This window comes from Corvus brachyrhynchos, unplaced genomic scaffold, assembly GCF_000691975.1.
Source record: "Corvus brachyrhynchos isolate BGI_N302 unplaced genomic scaffold, ASM69197v1 scaffold92, whole genome shotgun sequence".
Taxonomy (NCBI): domain Eukaryota; kingdom Metazoa; phylum Chordata; class Aves; order Passeriformes; family Corvidae; genus Corvus; species Corvus brachyrhynchos.
The window spans coordinates 551,983-566,871 of record NW_008236973.1 but is presented as its reverse complement, the minus strand read 5'-3'; the positions used below and the strand labels follow the sequence as shown (position 1 = coordinate 566,871).

The window sequence follows — 14,889 nt, the reverse complement described above, 5'->3', positions numbered from 1 at the left end:
TCGGCTGCCCGAAGGAGAGCCTAGCGCCAAACAGCAGAGAATAACATAATCAATTATGTTGGAAAAGATCTCTCTGAGATCATCGAGTCCAACCTGTGACCGAACGTCGCTTTGTCAACTAGACCATGATCTAAGTCCCACGTCCAGTTTTTCCTTAAACACTCCAGGGACGGTGACTGCACCACATCCCTGGGCAGTCCCTTCCACTATCTAATCACCCTTTCTGTGAAGAAATTCCCTTATGTCCAGCCTAGACCTCGCCTGGTGGAGCTTGCGCTCCTCTCATCCTGTCACTTTTTACCTGGGAGAAGAGGCCGACCCCCACCTGGCTACACCCTCCTGTCAGGCGGTTGTAGAGAGCGATAAGGTCACTCCTGAGCCTCCTCTTCTCCAGGCTAAACAACCCCAGCTCCCTCAGCCGCTCCTCATAGGATGTGTGCTCTAGACCCTTTACCGGCTCTATCACTCTATCTCTGGCTGGAGAATGAAAAAAGTCTCCTGTCCCAGGACAAAAGCCCACAATGCAGAACAAAAGCAGTCCTATGTTTTCCACCCCCAAACATGACTGCCCCTGGAGCCTGTGCTCTCTTTGTTCTGGCCCAACCATAGCCCCAGTGCCCCTCACTGCATGCACCCCACAACCTGGGAATCCCTAGAGAACGCTCCCTGCAGCACAACCCCAAGGACACGCACCTGGCTCCTGCTAGTGCTGAAGAATCCGTACTACGTACTCCGTGGATGAAGTGTGATAGTCTCCAACCCAAGAGCAAAATAACTGTACAGCCAGAATTTCAACACAACCTACTTAAGCAGAGCAGCCAGCTACCATCAGAGGAGAGACCCTGTTCCTCAGTGCAACTATCACTATTAAGCAAAAGTTATGAGACACACATGTAACTCTGGCTACGTTAAGTCCTAAATCCCCTGAAGAACACAGCTTAAGTACTCTAAATAAAGCTGAGTCCTCAGCCCAACCTCAGCCTGCAAAAACAGGGTCTGAAAACAGTTGATCTGGAAAATAAAGTTTCAAAACCTATGGGTTTTGTTCAGTCATGAGGCTGGCAGACTTCGAGAAATTAAACATTAATAGTCCCAGGGGCTGCACAGAGCACCACTCTTCATGACCCAAGAGATCCTACCTACTTTGCTAAGTAGCAGTTGCAACTCTGATCAGTCACTTACCTACTTTGCTGAAGACCTTCACTAAATGCAGGGCCATCATTTCCATGAAAAATGAAAAGCAAACAAGATAGAAAACAAATTTTATTGAATGAACAAAAGTCTAAAAGTCTCCCATTTTTGGTTAACAAAAGCAGCAACCTACAAAACCCCTGCATTCCATGACAAATCTTTTTATGTCAAAAAATTAATCCTTGAGCAGGTATGAACATTTGTACACAGAACAATACAACTGTTGAGATGTGTTTGGGCAAACAACTAGATTAACCAGGGAAAGAAAAAAAAAAAAAGAAAAAAAAAAAGAAGACTTCACCTGGGACACCTGAAAAAGCTTGAATTGTTCTGGCTGAGAGGTATATCATCGGGGCTGCCAGCAGCTTTCAGCACTTGCATCCCCTTCACACAAAATGAAAAGAGCAGCAGAGAAAGGACAGAGGTTTTAAGACTGAACAAGGAAAAGAACTGCCAACAGAACACAGTGTTCAGCTAGCTCTCTTGGCTAATGGTAAATGCAGCTTTTTAATACCGAATTTCATAAGCTTGTGTTAAGTCAGTCCGTGCTCTCAGGAGGCTCCAGGGTAAGAATTCAGCCACTCTACCCACAGAGCAAAAGTAATAGAGAAGTTCCATCCTCGAACAGGTGATTCCTCAGAGTCAAAAACAGGCAACCAGATAAGGGAAAAGAAACGGAGACCTTCTTGACAAGATATGATTATCCAACTGACAGAAGTCTAGTGGGAATTAAACGGAGAATGTACGTTCTCTTTGTAAATCCAACAAGTTTTCTAACAAATGTGATTTTTTTTTTCATTTGCACTGGATATGGGCAGCCTTACTAAAATGAAGTGCTAGAAACAAAGGCAATGTTTACTTTTATCCTTACACCATTTGCAGAATAACCCTTTTTTATAAAGTCATACCATAATTTTTCATGCTTTTGAACAATAAATATTTTCAATGAAGTCTGTTTATTACATTGACTGATTTCAATCTGTTCTTTAGTTTTCACAGATCAGGACATAGTACAATTATTTCAAAAGAAATGATAGATTTTGCTATCATATTCACCTTTGCAAAATTACAACAATCTGTGCTTATTTGTCACTTTATACATCAGATCTCGTCCATTGCAACCACATCAACGTATTTATTTAATAATTATGAAGCTGTATCTTATACCATAATTTCTATTCTTATGTGTTCTAGAACTAATAAATCCCTAATAAGTTTTGATTAAAACTAACTTTAATATATCAACTCTATCATCTAAAGTTAATTTTAATCATTTCCATCATAATCATTATAACTCTGATACCCACTGTTCCTCCTCTCCCGAAGATTAGATTTCTTCCACATGGATTCTTGATGAAAGCTAGCACTGAAAGATCGACCCAGTCGTCCATGTTGTTTCTTAGATATATTGTCTTCACTCTCAGATTTGGAAATTCCTTGTCCTTGTGTTTGAGATTGTTTATTCTGTCTAACATTGCCAAATGGAAAATTCCAAGGACCAAATCTTTGCCAGTTAAGTCTCTGAAAGGCAATGATGCAATGAAGATTTCCTCCAACCTAATCGAAGTAAAAAAGGTTCTTTGTTAAATGCACACTACAGGCACATTTCTAACATACATAGATATTTGATATCAACATTTTGGCAAGTAACACAATACTTTCAAAAAGAAAACAAACAAAAAGTGCCACAATACACAAACCAGGAAAAAAAACAAAAAACAACAAAACAACATAATCCCATATACACAAATATACAACTTGCATCAATCAGTTCTGATTGTTTCCCAGATTCAATTACTGCTTTCTTTTTCACCTTTTTGATCTTTTTAAGCTACCTATTTTATCTTTCAGGGGCCAGTATCTTCTTATCTTCTGCTAGTCTTTTTTTACTTTCTAGCTACCTTCTCAGAAATAATCTGTTCTGGTCCATCCTGATCTTGCTGACACAGTCTTCCACAGGGTCTTCACACCTGAAATCATCTCTTCAGTCTATTATTTCTCACAGACTTTCCATCTTCAAATCACAAATACATCCTCCACCCATGAGATACAGCCCTATCTATAGGAAAGAAAGCCACATGCATTGACAGTAACTCCACACAAGGGAGACACGCATTCTTTTATGCCCAATCCTACTTGATTGTACTTCTTTCCCACTAAAATGTCATTAGAAGGTCACACCCCAAATGGTCTGTAATTTGTCCGCAGAACATTTCTATACTTGCTGCAGCTACATTTTAAAGCAACAAAGTTAAATACTGTGACCAAATACATTCTGTATACACAGATATTGTGGTTCATCCTAGCATATACCAAGCTACTGATGTTTTATATCTTGTCCAGCAAGTAAATCTAAATGACTTTGTTATGCAAGAACTCACATTATACTTTTGTCTTCAGCAACACTTCATAACAGAACAAATTTCTTCAGTGAAGTTATCTTACACTGCTAAAGTATGAGTAAGTTTGCAAAAACCTACCATGAGTTTCCTCCCATCTCAGTGAGTTTACCTTACCTTCTTTGTTTTTCGATGTTGCAATCCTCTCTCTAGGTGTCGAATATCTAGATATTCTGGATTTTGAGTGTTTAGGTCAGTGACAATATCTGTCCACCTACAGAATAAAATCATTACTACTCAGCTGACATAAAACCTCAGCAGCAGAAAGACTCACATACACATGCACGCAAATACAGATCTGTAGCTTTAAATAGTTTTACCAGTGATTTAAAGATAAATGAATGTGTGAAGTTATGAAAGCCTCAATATTAAGAGACATCAAGCTAGATATAAAAGTGTCACTTTTAATCAAAGCATTCACAGTAATTATTCCTGCTCTTGGGAAACGCCTTCCAAAGTGAGTAAGAGCACCATGAGTCATTAGTTACATTCCTTACACTTACCAATTCATCAGTTTGGGAAAGAAAGAAACAAAGTGTGGTTTAGGCAAGGAGAAACATTAGCCTTTTCTTTATTTAAACCTCACCTACCCTTTTGTATTATTTTGTTCAATTCCTTGGTTTTTTTCGCACACTAAATGTGCTTTTACCAGACAGCTCTCATCATAACTAACTCCTCCATTTTATTTAATTCTAAACTATCAATTCAATCACTCCCCATTCACTCAGCTTTTCAAAGATTCATAATTCCTTCCAGCCCAACTGAAACAAGTACTTTCATATTCCAGACCCCTTTAAACCTGCACATCACCTTTTTATTTCTATCAGTGTCTAACTACTTGTTTCTCTCTAACACCACCCTCCAAGTTCAGAAAATGCATTTCTACTCCAACCTTTGCCCTCTTTCCTTATGCACAGAACTCTCTCTGCCAGCTCTCATTAGGAGTGCAGCAGGAGGAAGAATGTCTCCACAATCAAAATTAGTATTACAAAGGGTTTTATTATATATTCAGAAACCTTTTCCTGTGCCATTTGTAGCTAATATACCACAGGACAAAGTTCTCCCTTTGGGATCTACAGTATGCCATTTCTCAGTAACCACATGCATAATGTGCTTTTAATTTTGTTGCACTTAATCTTGTAGTCCAAAATACCCAGGTATTTGCAGTTGTCACATCACTGACAAAAAAAAATTAAATATAACTAAGCCATGATATTTCTACATAGCATCCTCTAGCTCTCCTAGTCTGTATGTGTAGTTTAGACATCAACTTTGTATGAGTCAAACCTCATCATAAATGTACTGTTTAAATGCACAGATAAGCAAATAAAACAACAAAGTACAGGCTGTACCTGTACCTGAGCTAGATGTCAGCAGCAACAGAATATCCTGTGCATAGCCCAGACACAGCCTGTGGATGTCCTCAGCTCCACTGTAAACTCCTCAAAGGGCCATGCAGTCTGTAAGTCACAACTGGCACGACCGTAGATGGCTGAGGTGCCTTTTCCTCCTGACTAACGTGAGCTGTGTCACACTCAAACAAAAGATACGGGCTTTGGCTTTCAGGAGCCCACATATGTTCTGACAGGTGATACAAAGCTGCAGAGCCAGCCTTGAGGTCAAAACACAAAGCTTCTCACTAAAGCAGCATCTGTTTATGTCAGATACATACATATATACACATGTATATAGTCATTAAAAAGAACTAAAAAGTCCCTTGGTGACTCTGAGTAGAGAACTCCAAACTGATTTGAAAGAAAACATTGGGTCACAGAGAGCCTGTGTTGGTGAGGCAGACTTCAGCCCTCAGCACTGTTAGTGTGGTTTGTTTTGAAGTGCCAAGTTTTGGGAAAGGTGCAGTGGAAGCTGCTGCATTCTTACCAAGTAACATACCTTTTACAGTGTATTGTTGGATGCTTTCGGCTCGGCTCTCCAATTAAGATCCAATATTCTACTTCTTGCTGCAAGACACGACCTCTGTTCAACAGAAGATACAATCCTAGTAAGATTTATTGTGCATACTAAAAAGAAAAAGAGATATTAACAGTCTGTTGTCCTTTTTAGGATTTTAGGATTTTTTAACATTTAAAATTGTTTCCTCAGCCAAACTAAAAACCAGCTCCTGTGCTATAGTGCTCACAATTGCATACAGGGAACCTTTTGTTCCACAAGGCCTGAAAGCAAACCTTGGGGATGCTATTGCACATTAATTGGAAGGAAGACAGATTTTCACTAAAAGCAGTTTTACTTGGATGAAAGACAGTCTGGTACACAATGTAAATATAAATATATAGGAAACAACAGAAATAAGAGTTGTGGAAAGCCACACAAATGTGGTACAAACAGCTTCCTCCCCATCTGTGATGCCTAGCAGTCATGAAAGAGTTCTTTCCACTATTTTTAACCTATACCTTGGCTGGCAGTTGTTACTAAGAGTTGTAGGGTAACCTGTAAGAACAAAAAGTGGCAATTTCAAATGCTTCCTTCTAAGCATCCAATACCAGATATTAAAGATCCAAACCTTTGAACTAATGCTAGTTTGCAATCAACTTCCAAGAAGCTCAAAGCTTGCGGTAACCTTGTCAGGGAAAATTTGTGACAGGTATTAGGACAGACTGATGAGACACACAGAAATGCTCTGTGACTTCCTGTGTATAATTATCTTATGAAAAACTGCATCAATTTCAACTGTAACAAAACCTGAGACTTTTCTGCCTATGGTATTAGACAACATATGGCCTTATTTCCTGGAACAATTTGTTTACTTAAAAAAAATTCCCTGTAAAATAACAATGTATTCCATCAGTGCAAAGATGGGAAACCAAGATACAGGATAGATTAATTGACTTACCTAAAGTCACACTGGAAGTCTGTGGTTGAACTGGGAACTGAACCCAGGTCTCCCGAGTCCAAATCCAGCAACCTAAGATCATACAGGAAGTCTGTGGGTGACCTAAGAACTGTCTCTAAGCTCAGCCTAGCAACCTACCTACCCACTCCTTTTGGGACCTAAAATGTTTATTAGCTTGATTTTTAAATAAAAACTTTCCTTTGTAATTAGAGTGCAAAAACTGGTAAACAAGAACTGCTCCAGGATCTATGGGCAGTGCTTCTGCAACAAAACTTTTTTTTTCCTCAGCAGAGTCAGAAAATACAAAGAAAACAGGATGCTCACCTGGTCTGACCTCCAGCCTAAAGTAAGGCTATAAAAGCTCCTTGAAGTTGTTATTTCATGTTTCATTGTTAGAAGAGAACTGTTGTTAAGAAAAAAAGCTAATATTGACTTAAAAATAACATCACTAGTGACTAAGAATCCATTTCAGCCATGGGTAAAGAATGAAAGTGTTGTTCTGACTCATTACTAAACAATATAAATTTAAATTAATTATCAGGCATGTTACATTTCCACACACTGGACCATACTATTTCTCAGACTGCATTTTTGACCTAGTGAACTTTTTTTTTTTAATTTTGGTCTTCCAGGGCAGATTCTTACTAACTGATTGAGTAAGTGCGTGATTAACATTTCGGTAAATTCAAGTAGGCTAATGTGTTGGATTTCTATCTGGGGCATATTTCTTACACTCTCCTCACAAACCTGGCAAGTCAGTGAACTCGTCTCAATAAGAAACTATATCCTTTTGTTCATATATTAAAAGCTTTCATTAACCCTATCATAAGCCTCACACTGGGGACAAATTAGATTCAGATGATTATGCTTTATCACCTCCAATCAATGACCATTTTGAACTCCAAAAGTAGAGCTAGCATTCTCCATTCCTTGACGTGACCCTACCTCTTCAACACAGCCAAACTCAGACTGCTCAGCAAGCAAATAGCCAGTTCACTTTATACGAGTGGCCTATGCTTTTCATTGTTTGACGTTCCCCACTATTGGTATCTGCTAATTTCCTCAGGGATTGACTACTTATGCTCTATGATAATGCTCATAAATACAGACCAATGGTTGAACCTTGAGAAAGTCTAACAGAATCCTTTAATACATACCATGTTTGCAACTACTTCGAGAGAGGAAAAACAGCTTAATATGATTCAGTGAATGAGATAAAACAAACTACTCTCCACAAGAGAGTGCATAGAGTACTCTACTACGTATAGCACTCTACATCGAGCAGCAATGTAAATACCTTACAAAAGCTAACACATATCATCTCAAGAATTAATATTTTCAAAGTTAAAATTTGTGCGTTTAATGCAAGACTCCCCCTAAACTCAGTATGACTATTAATGCTATTATCCTTTTTAAAACCAGTATTTAATTCAAAACTATATCTACTATTGCATTATATTATCCTAGTAGCCTCACCCTGACAAATCTGAAATTATGATACAGGTAACTATTTTTATTCTAAAATTGGCATATTAAGCTTATAGAAGTAGTCCAGCATGTCAAGCATTGTTTAAAAAAGCCAAACCTACTGTCAAAGTCCAAAGTTCTCTCCTAGCTTTTCTTCCCCTATCCCCTGCCAATTCCTGGTAACAAATTATTCAGATATCTTTACTTTTCTATGCCTTACACTCCAGTAGTTGGAGTTTACCATCACCATTATTAGTCAACATTAATGCAAAAAAAGTACATAATCACCATCCTGCAATACCCACACAACCCCTGCTCTTGCCACACACAAGCACTGGTTTCTAAGTGTAAATTTCATCACATTCACCTCATGAGGGATTAATATCACTGTAGACTTTTTGCTTCTAGTTTATAAAGGAAAATTGCAACATACACACATTTCTTTTGTTTTCCCTTCCAAGTTCTCTAGAAAGACTCTCCCCATAATTACTTAGCTTTTTATTGTTCAGCCTTAAAAAAACCCCACCTGGCCTTTTTTCAGCCCACACGTTTTTATTTTTCAGATTAGTTACTTTCACTTGTCCTTCAATAAAATAACCACCTTCTCTCCATCTGGCTAGAAGGCCTTTAAACAAACAATTTCTTAATACCACTTACAGTTTCTCTTTTAAGTCCTCTCAGTGTAGTCTGTTTAGTTATGTTTCATTTTAAATCAGTCCTTTCAAATCACACTGTAGTGTTTTTCTAGCTCATACAAATGCCTATATGACACAAACTGAAATGTTATTTATGGAGAAAAATGGTATCAATTTGAAGTAATTTTTTCTGTATGTGTCTTCCACTAAAATAAGCATAAACACAGTATCTTACCTATAGGCTTTACTAGCTTTTACTGGGGTTGCTTCAAATCCAATTGGGCAAAAATAATGGTTTTGGCAATGGTAGATATAGGCCATTGATTCGTCTTTCAGTCCACGTGTTAGCTTCGCAAGGGCCCCTGCAGCTACAAAGAAAGGTCAGGTTACGGGCCAGGGTGCTTTGGATCCTATGTAACATATTCAGCAGAAAAAAAGACCTATTTCACAACAAAGTAGTTATACTGCTTTTTGAATGGGAGGACATGACCTGACAGGCATGCACAAAGTACACTTTTGATTTTGAACTTATTATTACTCTTTTGTACCAGACAGGAAATTAAATACTATCTGCTGCACAGTCTGTGCCAGGGAAACACAATATAAAGTATGCTTTGTGTTTAGATCAAAATCAAATTTACAAGAACCAAAAGTATCTCTTAACCAAGGAAATACACGCTGCAACAGAATGTAGTCCCACTGCCCCAAGTCAGATGGGGCGCACATTGATGATACTGCTGAAACCACTGAAAACACCCAAACATTTTGGTATCATGAGCTTCTTGCAGCTTCCTAATCTCAGGAACACATATGGGCATGCAATGGTTTATAATGTGACCACAGTGCTCAGTTTCAGGAGAAGACTAGAAGAGGCACTGAAACACGACAATTTTCAAGTGGGATACCAAGAAAAAAAAAATTTCCATTTTCATAATCTCTAAAACTTTTCAGCATGGTTTTGTGCTTTTAAAAAAACCTTCAGTTAGAAGGTAATTACCCAGACTATACCAAAGGATAGTAAACTGTGCATGAAAGAAAATTTTTTTAAATAGCACGCCTAAAAAAGTAGACAAAAATGCAACTTCATAAGCTAATTGAGAATAATCACCTAACTTCAGAGAGAGATGTTAGCTAAAGTCAAGCACAACAGATGAGTTCATTACCTTTAAAACTGGGCTTTTAAAAAGCATAAAACATTTAGTAAGGACTAATACTTTTTGCTCTCCCAGTGGATGACAGCAAACAAATCTTCCCACACACGAATGCAGAACTGGAAATGCAGTGTTTTCATGGATACCTTAAAATTCCAATTCTGTGGCAGCAGAATATATAGCACAGAATGTATTTTATCATAATAAAAGTACAAATGAAAATTTTAGCTAGATAAGAGAAAAAGTAAAAGCAAAAAAGTCAACCAACTTGGAGCTATTCAATACCTTATCTCAGAATGGAAGTACTACTTACAGACTTTGTCCTGTCAAATGCTACACACTGCAGGATTTTTCAATTTATACACTATAAGATGAATGCTTTAGGATTAGCTACGTACCAGTTTCTCCAGCTGTCTTGTTCTTCCCATGAGGTTTATATAGAACATATGAGCATCCCTTGATATGGAAGTGATCATTTATTTGCCTAAACCATCTGAAACAATAAGCTTAAAGATTGTAGTAACTCAAGAGTTATTAAATACAATATTATTTCCTCACACTTTCCTTATGCTTGACAGTTTAGGAAAAAAAGTCTTGGTGTGCTACTAAGTACCTACCTCACTAGTATTTAGATTGTAGATGACTATGGCACCCAATACAAACGAAACTTTAAATATCCTAGACAGTAAAATAAATACATAGAGCCTTTTCCTTCATTCTGCTTTTCCAGATTTGACATAGATCCATAATAACCAAAAATCTGGATGTGAAATGTTGGTCCTATTGTACTGAGTCCAGTCACCTCTAATGTTCAATTACTCAGCCTTTAGAAAGACACACAAATTCTGAGGTGCCAAACTTCAATCGTGATTTGTAAGGTACATAAATGAAATCTAAGACACCAGAAGGGACCCTTCAAGTGAGACTTTCTGCTTATCCTGTTGGGTTTCTCTCCCCTAAACTTCACAAAGCCTGAGCATTACAGGAGCCTCAGACTGCATCTCCTCACCGCAACACTAAGCAAGGACAGGCCTGCAATTTTTCCACATTAGAAGATTTAAATTCACATGTTTGAAGATAATACCTCAATCACAAAGCTATGTTGGGCAATAGGGCTGGCTCCCAGCCATCCTGTTTCGAATCTGCCAAGTACTTCAAAATTACTGGACCAGGCAGGAAAAAAAAAAAAAGAAAAAGATGAGTAACTTCTCTGCAGAACACAGGACACTCACAGGGGAAACTGAAGAAGAATTACAAGTTAAATTTTTGTCTGTATACACTGTTGACATAAAGAGACAGAACATTGTATCAGCTTGGTCTATAAGAGTTGCTACACCCTGACATATTCCTGAAGAGGTACAAATCCTGGATCTGAATTTCCTAAAGCAGGTAAGGAAATTTTCACGACACTTTCCAACAATCCAGCCAGTATGCTGGATGCAGAAGAGACTGCTGCCACATTTTCATATCCAGCACCATCCTGATCAGCCAAACACTATATATTGCCCTAAAAAAAATTAACTAAATCAAATGCAACTCATGAAGCAAGAATAATGCAAAATTTTTTAATCTTACCAAAGTGTAACACAACAAAGCCCTGTCAAAATGTTCAGCACTCTAGTACAATACGCTCCTTGGCTCTGTTTAATCCTAGAATGTCTTATTAATTTAATACCCCAAAAAAAAAAAAAAAAAGTACTAAGAATTTAGGTCCAACCTATAAATATCAGGAAACAGCAGAGAAGAAGTGACAAAAAATTTCAAAGTGTTCTGTGACTCCAGCCCCATGTTTTTGTTCCTGAACAGCTCCATTGGAGCAAAGGTGCAGCACTATCTCATTTTCAATTCTTAAATTACATTTTACTTAAAGCTAATAATGTATCAATTGTCTTCTCAGGCTGTTTCAGTGACACTAGCAAGTATTTAACATGCATTTTCAAAAACAGGAATGTAAGTATAAAGAGAAAGTTTGCTAACCAGAAGGCTGGACTCATTAGAGTATTATACAACCATTACACAAACTGAACCAAAATTCAAATAGACTTTCACACTGACCTGACCTGTGTAACAACATCACACCATATAAAATGGCCAGTGCAAACAACTCTTTGGGAAGTTTCATTGTCAGAGTACTCAGGTATGCTTCATTATTCTAAAACTTAAGGGGATTAACATGTCGGCCACTTTGTTTTTAAATAAATGAACTACTACTGTATTTTTAAAGGTTCTATCTCCTAGCTGCATCAAAAGAACCAAACATACCTCATTAGAGTTGTATTTCCAGTGAAGGGACCAAACCTAATCTCCTCAAATGGGGGCTGAAAGCCCAGTATATGCAAAGCCTCTTCTTGAGTGATGGGTGGTAAACTTTAAAAAAAAAAACAACAAAGAAGTATCGTAATTAGAAACATATTTTTGAAGCTCTAGAGGCAAAGCAAAGCACTCTGTGTGTGACTTTACCTTCCAGCTCCCAGTGTACTATATAAGAAATTCCAGCAAGACACTAAGGATGAAATTCCACAGGAGGTCTTGTATTGAGGTCGGCTAACACAATACCTTAAACAAAAAACCCCAAACACATTAGTAACACATTACTGACTCTTATATGATAAACCTCAACTACTTTTTTGTGTGCCATATCACTAAAGTGCCACATTATATTAAATGTTTTTATGTCACCTGTATTAAAAAAAAAGCAAACAAAAAAACCGAAACAACTCTATCCCTAAAAGAAAAATTAAGCAACTATGTTAACCAATTTCTTTGTTAGATGCTACTACCCTATTTCATATAAATCAGTCAAATTTCTAACAGCCCCATGGGAGTTCTGTACAAACGACTTTCAGAAAATATGACTCTGTACTAATATAACATATGGATTTATCCAGTCTCTTCTAACATGTGAACTTGTGGCAAACTGCATCTCTACCAATTTACTAATGAACGTCATTCTGGGTCAGAGATTCCCTAGGTTAACTCCAACTTTCTGATGTCACAGACATAAAGTAAGAACTGGACAGATGCATTAAACTAAGTGAATTCAGTGAACTATATTATTACAATAATGGTCCTATAGAAACGACAGATTCTGATCAATTAAAATTGGGAGTAAAAGGTATCAGTGGTACATTTAAGGTTACTTTTTCCCTGACCATGCTACTGAACTTGTATTTCTTTTTGAAATGAATCTCCACATAAGTTTTTCCCTTTACTGAAAGTAAAAGGAAAATTTAGAAGGAAAAATATTTTAAGAATTCCAACAGATGGAAGAGAAGCTCTAATTTTTCTTGTAGAATGCATCAGACAGTGTGTATGCTTAACATATCCCCTTTCTACTAAAAAAATTAAAAAGACACTACTAAGAAGTTGGAAATCGGGTAACTAGCAACAGTGTTTACTGAGAAACTACATGGGTAATTTTAAATGCAATTTATAAATACTACCATCTCCGAAGGTCCAACACTTTTCTCTCCTTCACATCTTCAAGAGCTGAACGCTGAGGACACTCCCTGTATTGTTTACTCTTTTTCTCCACGGATTTTTTCTTTGTCCCTTGTTTCTTCATGCTGCCTGCAAAACAAATTTCAGAATCAAAAGGATGCCTAGGTTGCCATTCATAGCTTTCTTCCTAAATACTCTTAGTAGTAGCATACAGCTCAAATAGAGACACTCTATTTGAGCACACAGCTCAAATAGAGACACAGTGTAAACTGGGACTAAATATGAATTGAAAGGAGAAAGCTCAAATACAGGAGAAAGCTCTAAACTATCAACAGGTTTGTAAAGCTGCCATTAGCTCTGTAAACAACACGGTGTTTAGATCATAAATGGAATTAATGATGACCTGCCCAACTGTTTAGAGAGGTAAGTCAATCTGATTATTCTAATGCGTTATATCACCCATCCCAGAAATAGACTCTCAGACCAACATGGACCTCTCATCTCCTAACATTAAGTACACAGGGAACATAACGAAATGCTTGTTTTTCACTGCCAGCCTTGCAAACAGCTACAGTTTCTGATGAAAACTTATATGCAAATCCATTAATAATAATATACACCCAAGGTCTTTTCCTTTTTATAAGCCACTGTGACAGCAGAAAATGGAGAGTTGGGCCACGTGCTCAAGCAGAAGTATTTTTGTCCCATTTTGAAGCCATACATCCAGAGGTATAACGTACTAGGTTCTACTAAAACAAAAGAAAAAAGTCACACCAATAACACAGGGGGAGGGCTGGGGGCGCAACAGCAGAAACCATCCCAAATAATATACAGTTAAGCAGAAGCCAGCCTTGTTTTGGATCCACTTCCCCTGGCAGTTACACTCGACTTTCTCTCCTTCTCTCTCACTCTCTTCTGTCCTGATAAGCAGGTTCCTTGAAATGAAGTACAGGCTCTTCTATAGCACTTCCTCACGGGACATGTGCTAGCCAACCCCCTTCACAGACAAGCTGTAAACATGAAGCCTTTTCCTTTCATATCAAAACTTCACCACCTCACCTGCTTTGTTCTTCAGATTTGAGTTCACGCCATTGAACTCTGATTTGTCTATTTCCCATGCCAGTGGAAGCTTTCCAAGATTGCCAGGCAGGCTTTCCAAGTTAGCATCTTCACTGTAGATTATCTCTGAAGCACCAGTTTGAACGCTGAGCAAGTTAGACGTATTATTTCCGACATTTAAGGCAGCACTGCTTGATAGGCAGGCACTAACTGAAGCACTTGGACTTTTACAAATAGATGTTACTCTGTTTAAAAAAGCATAGTCTGAGCAGATGGTATAAAACTTCTCTCTTGTATGAGTCACAGGACATCCCCATGGATAATGCCCATCTTCCCTAGACACCAGGGATGCAGTGGAGGCATCTGACATGCAGTATGGCTTCACGGGATCATGAAGAGAAGCTTCTGGGGATTCTTTCCCAGGTCTGTTTTCAGTGTTTCCATTATTTCCAGAACCATTTTCTTTTTCATCTTCTGAAATAGTAGGCATTGAATGATACTAAAAGAGTATTGCACAGTTAGGAATACTTTTTCTTTATGTTTTAATTACAACAGGGTTTTCATCATTGCCTCCATTGCCTCTGCAAGGTATCAATGAGGTACCTGAAAGAAAATGGTAAGTTAGTATAGGTGTCTCATTCAACATAAAATATACACAAGGCTTATCTTTGAACTCATAGCCAATAAAAGCTGAA

The 14,889-nt window shown here is 37.8% G+C and overlaps 1 protein-coding gene across 4 annotated transcripts in view; it reads right to left on the bottom strand.

Annotated features, from left to right (window-relative positions):
• Window positions 1-1,245: 1,245 nt before the first annotated feature.
• Window positions 1,246-14,889, bottom strand: part of BIVM (basic, immunoglobulin-like variable motif containing) — a 14,346-nt gene continuing 702 nt past the window's right edge. Inside the window, exons 2-12 of one of the 4 annotated variants that reach the window (XR_001860074.1) lie at window positions 14,195-14,797; window positions 13,138-13,264; window positions 12,155-12,250; window positions 11,957-12,061; window positions 10,093-10,187; window positions 8,779-8,911; window positions 6,442-6,513; window positions 5,484-5,567; window positions 3,708-3,804; window positions 3,093-3,250; window positions 2,657-2,748 (exon numbers count right to left, since the gene is read on the bottom strand). Coding sequence is in view for 3 of the 4 variants with exons in the window: in XM_008629317.2 (XP_008627539.1) it covers window positions 2,458-2,748; window positions 3,708-3,804; window positions 5,484-5,567; window positions 6,442-6,513; window positions 8,779-8,911; window positions 10,093-10,187; window positions 11,957-12,061; window positions 12,155-12,250; window positions 13,138-13,264; window positions 14,195-14,684 (1,590 nt within the window). In the remaining variant the exon portion in view is untranslated. Of the gene's footprint in view, window positions 2,749-3,088; window positions 3,251-3,707; window positions 3,805-5,483; window positions 5,568-6,441; window positions 6,514-8,778; window positions 8,912-10,092; window positions 10,188-11,956; window positions 12,062-12,154; window positions 12,251-13,137; window positions 13,265-14,194; window positions 14,798-14,889 lie in introns of those variants that run through there. The other 3 variants (XM_008629317.2, XM_017728519.1, XM_008629320.2) reach the window with 3 other exon arrangements.